This window comes from Electrophorus electricus, chromosome 20 (assembly GCF_041902795.1).
Source record: "Electrophorus electricus isolate QZ-2024a chromosome 20, ASM4190279v1, whole genome shotgun sequence".
NCBI classification, from domain to species: Eukaryota; Metazoa; Chordata; class Actinopteri; order Gymnotiformes; family Gymnotidae; genus Electrophorus; species Electrophorus electricus.
The window spans coordinates 8,602,649-8,612,767 of NC_137516.1; the positions used below are offsets into that span (position 1 = coordinate 8,602,649).

Here is a 10,119-nt window from a genome sequence, read left to right on the forward strand (position 1 = left end):
GCACTAAATTCCCTCTCTGGGAACACAGGGAGACTCTGTTTGAATGTGTGTGCATGTGAGTGCTAGCGCATGCTTTTGTGTGTCTGTGTGTGAATGTGCTCTCTGTTTTACTGTCTATATTTGAACAAGCTTTGTCGTTGTCATTCATGGTCAGTGTACTCATTACAGGTCTGAACCTGAATTTCTGTCATTTTACTCTAAGTGCTTGTAAAAAGCAATATACAAATAAGATGAAATGTAAGTGAATATTCATGTCCGTATTCAACTCCATTAATACATAGGTCAATAGAAACCTCCCAAAGTACGTGACACAGTTTATTTCTGTGTATGTTGTGTGGACAGTCTGGCTAACAAATGTAGTAAACGTGTGCTTTGAATCAATGTTCCACCAATCACTAGACTCTTAACCGTGTGTATATCGCAGCTACATAACATTATCTCCCTCTAGTGGAGAAATATATTCATTTCACATCCTCTTTCCTTAAAATCAGCACTATAAATTGATATATCAACTAATGCTTTGGTTTCGTTTTTGAATATGTTTTGCTTTGTTGCTACTTATGTAACAGCTATGAAGTAGGGTTAAATGTCTTCTGGACCTTTTTGACACTACAGAGGCCATTCCTTACATTAATGGGGAATGTTGAGTTTATGTGATATATTTAGTCAGAGCAGGCACTAGGTGACGCTGCATTACTAAAAAGATGATTGTACATGGTATATGACACTGCAATTCTTCAGTAAAAGCTTTTCCCTAGTGTGGCTGTTTATAATGCTATTGCATAGCTACTACATTAGATAAAGTGTGTGTGTGGGGGGGGTGAAGCTCACACCTAGAGATGGCTAATTTTTTAAACCTAATAATTTACATGTACATGTAATGTAAACATCTACAAAGTATTCAGAGATTTTAATGTGGTTTATTGTTGGCTCTTAGGAAGAAAAAATATTATATATTTAATATATATAATATATTTTTTTTATTCACAGCCCTTCCCCACAAAATATATACACACATACTCTTGTAGACATGGATCCTACAGACAGAAATACAAAAAATGTTGTTTTATTTAGAACCAAATATAATTTATAGATAAGAAGTCAGTTTGAAATACCATGAAATTGTAAATTTCAGTGGTAAGCTGCCATGAAGTTTTGGTTTTCTGTAACATTTTCAACAATTAGTAAACCTTTAGTAGATGAAGTGCCAGATATGCCCAGTAAATATAACAGGAAAGAAACAGAATGTGGACAGTTTGTAGATGAATGGTTAATGTTTAGGCTACTTGTAAAAATCCTGTCAAAATTTCATGCACTAAAATGTAAAGGTATATCACTAATGACAGTTTCTCTGTATATTGCAAACATCAGATATAACAATAGCTCATTAAAACAGAAATTCGAAGTTAACTTGAGAATTTCACTCCAAGTCTGCACACACAGATCACCAAAAGATCCTCTCATTAATTTGAATTATTAATAGGTGTTTTGCATGATACAGTCCCTTACTTAGGCTTGTATATCATGGGGCATTGTTAAAAAATAAAAAATAAAAATTTAAGTCAGTGAATAACATATACCCCCAAAAAATAATAAATCCTATGGTATTGTGTGTTATTTAATGAACTGACTTGTTAAATGACAAATTGTAGGGCTTGCAAATGACAACTGGCTGCTGAAGAGTTTCAAACAATGAGGCCATATTTCTCAAAAACCTTCTAATATAAAGGAGCAGTGTGTAATATTTAGGAGGATCTATTAGCAGAAATAGAATATAGTATACAAAAACATGTTTTCATTAGTACATAGTCACCTGTAATGTCGAATATTTTTCGTTAGCTTAGAATGAGCCCTTCTACATGGAGAGCAGGTCTCAACCAAGAGGGCTGCCATGTTGCACCTCCATGTTTCCACAGTAGCCCAGAAGGGACAAAGCAAACACTGGTTCTAAAGAGTGCCTTTCATGTTTTTACACTGAAACAGCAACTTGAATTTGGTAGCACTATAGCACAGATTGGAAGACAGAAAAAAGAAGAATCAGTCGTTGCTGCAGATGGATTTTCTCATATGTTTTTGTTGTGAGAAGTCTGAGAACAAAAATTATTATTCCAACAAACAAACAAAATGGTGGTGTTACATTGATTGGTCAACTACAGTCTACAGCAAAGTGAAACAAATAAACCAAATTAGGTATAGACAAAAGTGAAACAGGAGAGCACAACATGTGGAATTCACAAAAGCAAACAAAAATAACAAGTACAATTAGGCTAACAATAATATTCGCTATACATGGAAGCTATAACTTATAGATTTACAGACTAAATTGCTAAACATAATTTCTACATATTTATCTAAAGTAATCAAACCACTTCACTTATTATAGGTACTCGATGCAGTCGTAGACGATGTGTTTTTGGAAGTATCTTGGCACCTGACAGCCACCATACATTCTACAACATGCTTGCTGGTTGCGATCTGCAACTTATTGCTCTTCTATTACAAGGTTATGTATTTGGCAAACCAAGCAAGATATTACTTCTTTATTTAATAGTGAGAACAATGGCTTGAGGAGCTGTGCAGTCATGTAGTTTAGATTTCCTGGAGCAGGTCCGCAGGGAAGAAACCCAGTTTACGACCTGTGCTGACCTTCAGATAGCCATTCACCTCCTCACCTTTCTTCACCACTATCTGCACAAGGCATAAAGAAGAAACTGTTACATTCTACTTTCTTTAGCTCTATGTTCTGTACAGCAATGATTCTTAGTTCCTGGGTTAAATCTCATATTACGCATGTTTTACGTACACTACTCCCTGCTCTAATGCACCTAATGTTTCATCAGCTAATGTCATCAGCTAATGACTAATGCAGAAATATGTTATTATGATCATTAAAATTAAAATGTACTTAATTTAGTGTGAGGTTTAGTCTTAGTCAAGTGCTTAGTAGTGGTCATTCAGCTACACACATAGTAAAATATTTTAAATATATGTGATAATTTAAATATATGTGCTCATTTACGTTTTTTTTCAAAAACATTTCTAGTTTTCATCTTAATTCTGCTAATTTTTTAAATCAGACGGAGGCAATGGCTACTTTAGATCATACTGTATATTGCTAAAGGCAGGTTTGGCCAGTGGGGGGAGCCAAAGATGCGGGTTTTGTTTCATTTTATTTTATTTATTTTGATTATATATATATATATATATATATATATATATATATATATATATATATATATATATATAGTTATTTTTTGCACATGTATGTCTCTAATTCAATACATTAACCTGTTTAGATTTTTTTTAACATTTTTTTACATTTTTTTTTATTCTGTTGCTATCAGACTTTTCCCTTTAAATGATTGTTCATCACTTGATCTTCTTGCTTTTGTTTGAAAAATGATAATTTACTGTTTGAAAACTCCATATGTTGCTCTCCATAAATAATAAACACACACACACACACACACACACACACACACACACACACACACACACACACACACACACACACACATACCTGGTCTTTCTTTAGTGTGATCTGGCCCATTTCTCTGTTACCCACGAAGGAGCGTGTCACCTTATACACTCTCTCTCCTGCACGCACTCTGATAATGTAGGTCATTGGCAGGTATCCTGTCTTTTCCCCAAGCTTACCCTGCAGTGTACACACACACACACACACAAACACACACACACGACCACTGTCACATTTTACTCTGTTTTTAAATAAAGCAGCAAAGAACACACACCCACTCAAACACAGATTAGGGCAGGCAGGAATATAACCTGATAGTTTATGATATAAGGAAACAAAACTCACCCTCCACCATTCTTCATTAGAATCATCAATAACTGTTATACGATCACCAGGGCTAAAACACACATACAGTTTTAGCTCCAATAAGCTTAATGTACTTGTATTGGTAAATTTATACACCAGCCAGCAGTAACATATCTATGATCAAAACCGGTTAAATAGAGAACATAAGTATGTTTGAAGTATATAAAAGTCACACAAAGCCTTAAAATGACCAGATGAATTTGCAAGGAAACACTCACTGGAAGTCCAAGTCATCCTTTTCAATTGCTTTGAAGCGGTACAGAGCCATGTAGTAATGAGACTGGCTAAAGGTCTGCTGCTGCTTCTTATTCTGAAACATTTAGCAAACAAATGTATGCTCTTTGTAGTCCTGGCATTACTGATGACATATAATCATAATGCAATTATTACAATGTTTATGGCACTAGGCAAGACTAAGAAAGCTACTCCAGTTAGTAAATATCTTGTTGATTAGCAAATGAACTGTTGAATTGATGGAAATTAACCTTGCAGGGGCTAATTACCTTGTCATCGGCTGCCGCCTTGTCTTTCTTATCTCCATCCTGCTTTCCTGTAACATTAACAAAATACTAATCTCTTCTAATCTAAAGTACATTTACATCCTGATAATTAATACTACAAGAGATGCTCTGAGTAAAAAGGCTCTGTGACCACTCGAGGCTCGAGGCTCTCCAAAGAGCAGCCAGAAATATGAACTAATCAATCAGGACATCTCTTTACAAAAAGATGATCTTCCCTGCCAATCAGTATACAGCACAAAGAAGGGTAGCTTAAGCACTAGTTGTGCATGGGAGGGGTCATTGCAGAAACGTTTGGAGAATGTAGAATTGCAGGTGGAGGCAATCGTTTGGTTTCTATGTTTGCCAAAAGTTAGCAAGAACTTCAAAATCAGTCACAGCAACTTTAAAGACCCACATTGCATATGATGGAAGTCATCATTTTTGGTTAAATAATAATTATGTGCACGTGCTTACCTTCAGCTGCTTCTTCACCCTCTTTGGGCTGCTGGGCTTCATCTTCCTCCATCATCATCATCATTATCTTAAAAACAATACTAGTTGTCATAATTTCCATTTATAATACCATTGAAGGAGAACATATACTGAAGAATAAAATGAATTGTACATTAAATGCAATTTCCTATTCCCATTGCTTTATGATGTTGCAGTATTTTGACTGTACCTGATAACACAAGAAAAGAAGTACCAGTGTGTTCAGATGAGCTAAGACAAGAGAAACTGCCAAAATATTAAGCTTGACAAGATGAACCTTGTCATTAGTCAAAAGAAAGACATTACCAGTGAAACCAGCAGTGGTAAACTAGCAGGTATACCAATGCAAACTGCATTTTTTCCACAAAAGACAAACTGATTGGATATTATGAAACACCGATTAGACATTATGTAACATTTACATAGGCAGTTATTTACCTTTTAATGGTATTGCAATCACAGGTTGCATTATTATGCAAGATTGTCTTAAATATGAATCACTTGAGCAAATGTTAATCAGCATTTTACTCATGTACTATGTCATCTCTAGACTTTAGCCTTACTATGAGTAAGAACTTACTATGAGTAGACAAGAGTCTACGTAATTTCGAAAGTCCTCTCTTGCTTACTTTAGAGACTTAAGCTAAGGATCATATGTGTTGTATGTCTACACCCTTTTAATTTGAATGCCACAGCTCTATAATATCAGATACCTACAACACTGATTTGACACTTGGTAGTGAGTAGGGAGAGGGAACTAGGAGTTCATTTTTCTTTGATGCTTTTTTCTGCAACCCTTATAAGGATCAAACTCCGGTGTTTGAAATGAAAAGTTATGGCCTCTAATATGTTTTAAGTTTATACTAGGTTGCTATTTCCCCTATTTGCTATTTTCAGCAAATGACCAAATGATGGCATACCTCAGAGTTGTTGAATGTACCAAAGTGCCAAATACCCTTGGACTATTAACAAGATACAGGAATTAACATACATTCTTTTTATCATCTGATCTCTTCTTCCTCTCCTTATTGGCCATGATTACTCCAACTCGCAGAGTATCAAACACTGGGTCATTGCGATTTTGCTGGCCTACAAACACACACACAAACACAGACTCTCATTAGGCAGGCCTTTGTGTGCATAAATGCAGTATGGAGAGTATGACTGCACAGTTGGGAGAATTAAAGATGACAGAATATTAGCATTTTTTGTTCTTTGCGCATAATTTACATCATTTTCAGATTTTATGCCTGGATACAATAGAACCACACACAAAAAAATCTGACTCTGATGGAGGTCACAGCATGTCTTTTTATAGTAGACTACTCACCAGGATTATTTATCTCCTGATCATACAACGGGGAGCTGTATGCCCGTCTGAACCCTGGAGGCTGAGAGAGGAAAAGATATAATGAGTTGACTTACAGTACTTACAATCTAACCTTAGCTTCTATAGTATGACCATTATATTATGCCTTCAAGCACGGAGATGTACTTTTGATAGACTGATGAATGATATGGTAAAGAAATCTCACTATTTTGCCAAAGCATCTCTGGAACTCCACATATGACTGGCATGCGTGATGGATGTTGGTCTTGCAGTTTTTGCAACGAAGAGCAAATTTGTTATTGACTGAAAACAGGAGAGATAGAGTAGTTAGAAAACCCAAAATGTGGAGCTGAAATAAGTTAGCCACATTTAACTGTCATAGTAAAGTGTACTGTTTTTTTTAGGTGTCCATGGGTTCCTCCTAAGGAAATCTAATGTAATGGTGTTCAGACTTTAGACTTTTAGATTTCCTGTTCACTTTAGCATTTCCACATTCCTGTTCACATTACACATTAAAGATCATTGAACCAAGGCAGAAATATACCATAAACCTCAAACTTCCTAGGTAGCTTTTACACATTTGGTAAAACCAATACATTTCTGTTCAGCAGAAGGTACAACAGAATGTCAGGCTGGAACAAGGTGAACCATTTTGAATAATTCTGAAGGGACTGTACTGATGTCAAAATGCTGTAAGCTAATATGTCTTTTGTGATTTGTGGCTAGGAGTTTCCCACATCATGACACAGCATTTTACATTTTTTTCTGGATACATGAGCCATGAGGGATATCCATGCAGCTTTTTGGCTTTGGTTTGTGTGCCATTCCATCAGACTCACGGACAATCATTCGAGCACAGACGTCACAGAACTTGGGTTTTTTGCAATAGTGGTCCTTAAACTTATGTGGTCTGTCATTCACCATGACTACAGGCTCAGGAGTGGGGGGAGGGGGAGCCTCCTCTTCCTCTACATCTTCATCATATACAAAATATACCTGAAAGAGAAAGAGAGTAAAACAGCCTGAAATGTTCCATACAGTTAAGATTAAATCTATAATTTACGTTTCATGGAGTCCCCCTCTGGTGGCACCATGTGCTTCTGTGTGCTTTTGTTTTTCTCTTGGCTTTTTCCTCTGTTCTTGTCCTGAGAACCCCCTCCCTTCATTAGTTTCAGCTGTTTTTTTCCCATGATTCACCTGTGTATTTATACCCTGTATTCTTGTATCTGTTTTGTTTGTTATTGTGGCTGTTCCCATGTATTGTTATGTTTGTTGCTGTTGTTTATTGCAAGTCCATTGTAATCTGATCCGCTTTGATGCTCATGTTTTCTTGTTATGTTCCTTGACACCTGGTACTGCAACAGTGGTCAGCTGTAATGTGCCTGATTATTGAGTTGCTCTCAGTTAAATTGTCACTCATCTCTGCACTTGTGTCCTGCTTTGCCTCATTCAACACTACATTTCCACATTTATTTGTATTCACTTGTTTATTTTATGTTTATCTATAAAGATGAATAAAGAAATAAATTAAACCCTGAACCAATGCAAAACAATAATGAACTACTTACTATCTATGGTAATAAAATACTTACTTTTTTTATGTTTTCATCTTTTGGGTCATACTTTCTCTGTTAGTGAATATTAGTGCCAGTAATTTGATGATGGAGTATCATTAGCTCACAGCTCCTTGCGAGATTTGTGTCAGGTAATTGGTGAACAGTGATGTCAGCCAATTTGAGGTCTTATGTGAAGGATTTAAACCAAAGCCACTTAATTTTTTATTTATTTATTTTTTCATTTCAAGCCACTTCAGTATTACCTTGGCTACAGGCTTTATATTTTGATTCTGTTGAAAAACTAAAATCGTTTTTTTTCTCTTTTATGGGTTAAAGGCAAAAGTTATTTTTTCCATTTTGTTTTTTTTTTAATCTTTTTTTACAAGGTGTCACAGACACCAATTCTGTTTACAATTCTGTAAATTATTCAGAATCAGTATTCTAACATTATTGATGGCCTCAAAATAAGTTCTAATAAATGACTGTTAATTCTTTGCTAATTCCATTTTATACTCCATTGGAATGCTTTTGCAGTTATATTTGTGCTTACAACATTTTATTATAATTAGTTTCCTGATTTTCTAGTTCTTTTTTTCCCTCAGTTTAAAGATTTGGAAAATCCTGTGAGTTAAAAAGAGAGTACTTCCTATGGTGGCATTTGTAAGCAATACATACAGTGTTGTCATTCTCTTTCACCACATTGTCAGGTACTGGTGGATTATCATGAATATCCAATGAGTCCTTATCCTCAAGTCTGAAAGGCACACACACAGTCATCTATTCACTGATTAAGAAGACTTGAAATTAGGAAACAAGAAAATAGAAAGAAAATCTATAGATGAATGCAAATTGATACAAAATTAAACTCATTAATTGAAATTATATATATATATTGATATGTCGATATGATGATATGCAGGCAGACCATTAGAAATACTTACTGGTCATACTGAGCCATGGTACACTCTTTTAGCTGCCTGGGATTTTGTAGTGATCACTCTCTATTGCAGTAGTACTAAGAGCAAAAGTGGTTTGATTTTCTATTTGTTAGGGAGAGATAGATTTAACATGCTTTATTTATCCCAAATAAAGCATGTTAATAAGAAAAAATTAAGTAACAACACAATTTTGTCAAGTCATACCATAAACTGTTTTTCTCCTATAAAATGTGTGTTTCAGATAGACAAAGAAGCATTTGGGCTGTCTATTTGTGGACAGAGAACCCTGCCTCAGCCAAGCTAAATTTGGGTCTCCTGCCAGGCAGACTTGGAACACACAAAAGGAGTCACATATCAAGTATACATGCTTGCTAAGTACAAACAAGAAAAATAATTGTCAAACATTATTTAAACTTTCAGCAAAGGTTCTGGTATGATATTTTGGCTAACTTTTAATTACAATGCTCATGTACACATAAATGAATATTGAAGTGATCTAGGCCAGACATACCTGCTGTTTGTGCGGGTATTAAAATCCACTTTGCAAATTGTGATTAAAAGTTTAGCCCACAAGTAAGTTAACAAGAAAATAACCACAAATGTAGTTTTTCCTTAAACTCCAGATGAAACAGTCAATGTCCTAATTGGATATATGTGCAGTGTAAACCACAGTTGTTCACCTGATCACTAAAATGGGTATAATGTTTGCAACTGTGTGTGTGAGTGTCTGACAAGCTGAGAAGTTGAGACAGCTGGATGTCTCACATGTTGGATGACGAAGGGTAATAAGACCCTTGCTCACTCTCTCTCTTTCTCGCTCTCTTTCTCTATCTCTCTATCATGCTCGCAGAGCTTTCTACACTTTTCAGCCATGCCTGAAACTGGCAAACACAAATTTGCACACAAGCTTCATTCTCATTACCAGTCTCTTACAATCTATGAAAAATCTGTCATATGACACAAATCTGTGTCCTAGTTTGTCCCTAGAGCAAATTATATTACAATCACACATTTGGTGATTAATTTAATTTAGTTTAAATTGAATTCAAAGATGTGGAAACAAATCCTGGGTGAAATTAATTGATGAGGGGCACATATGCGTAAAGGGAGATTCAAGGAATTTTACTTCACATTTTCATGCATTTTATTCTCTCCTTGAGTATGGTGTGATGCTGACATGCTGGTCTTTGTGATCAATACTTCCCTATATGACCTCCAACGAATTCCGAGAAGACATTATTCAAGGGGGCATAACCTCAGAGAGTAATTACACAGTCTTTAATACAACATCAACGCATGCATCATCCCTGAAGTGCAAAACGTTACAACTTGGCTTTGTGTATGTTCTAAATTTAAAATGTAATGAACTAGAAATTCTAATTTTTAAAGAAATGTTTAAAACGTTTAACTATTTGCTTTGTCATTGTTGTAGAGCTGCAGAATCATTGGCTATTCGGCT

At 35.4% G+C, this 10,119-nt stretch overlaps 1 protein-coding gene across 3 annotated transcripts; it reads right to left on the reverse strand.

Moving 5' to 3' along the window:
• Nucleotides 1-900: 900 nt before the first annotated feature.
• On the reverse strand, nucleotides 901-9,393 carry stac3 (SH3 and cysteine rich domain 3). 3 transcript variants are annotated; one of them, XM_027009827.3, is made up of 13 exons: nucleotides 9,172-9,393; nucleotides 8,664-8,737; nucleotides 8,398-8,476; nucleotides 7,006-7,162; nucleotides 6,372-6,469; nucleotides 6,167-6,227; nucleotides 5,828-5,925; nucleotides 4,819-4,885; nucleotides 4,348-4,394; nucleotides 4,063-4,154; nucleotides 3,824-3,875; nucleotides 3,521-3,658; nucleotides 901-2,688 (listed from the first exon to the last, which is right to left on the reverse strand). In XM_027009827.3, the coding sequence occupies exons 2-13, from the start codon at nucleotides 8,678-8,680 to the stop codon at nucleotides 2,590-2,592; spliced, it is 1,005 nt and encodes a 334-aa protein (XP_026865628.1). In that variant the 5' UTR covers nucleotides 8,681-8,737; nucleotides 9,172-9,393; the 3' UTR covers nucleotides 901-2,589. The 3 variants fall into 3 exon arrangements, with proteins under 3 accessions (XP_026865628.1, XP_026865627.1, XP_026865626.1); XM_027009826.3 differs by having other exon boundaries at nucleotides 8,664-8,762; XM_027009825.3 differs by having other exon boundaries at nucleotides 8,664-8,793.
• Between the last annotated feature and the right edge of the window lie 726 nt (nucleotides 9,394-10,119).

What these genes read in the sequence shown, in the direction of transcription:
- stac3 (XM_027009827.3), bottom strand. An exon ending in CTGTGCTCGAATGATTGTCC is followed by an intron (nt 6,470 to 7,005) that starts GTGAGTCTGATG and finishes TCCTGTTTTCAG; the next exon opens with TCAATAACAAATTTGCTCTT. An exon ending in AGAGATGCTTTGGCAAAATA is followed by an intron (nt 6,228 to 6,371) that starts GTGAGATTTCTT and finishes TTCCTCTCTCAG; the next exon opens with CCTCCAGGGTTCAGACGGGC.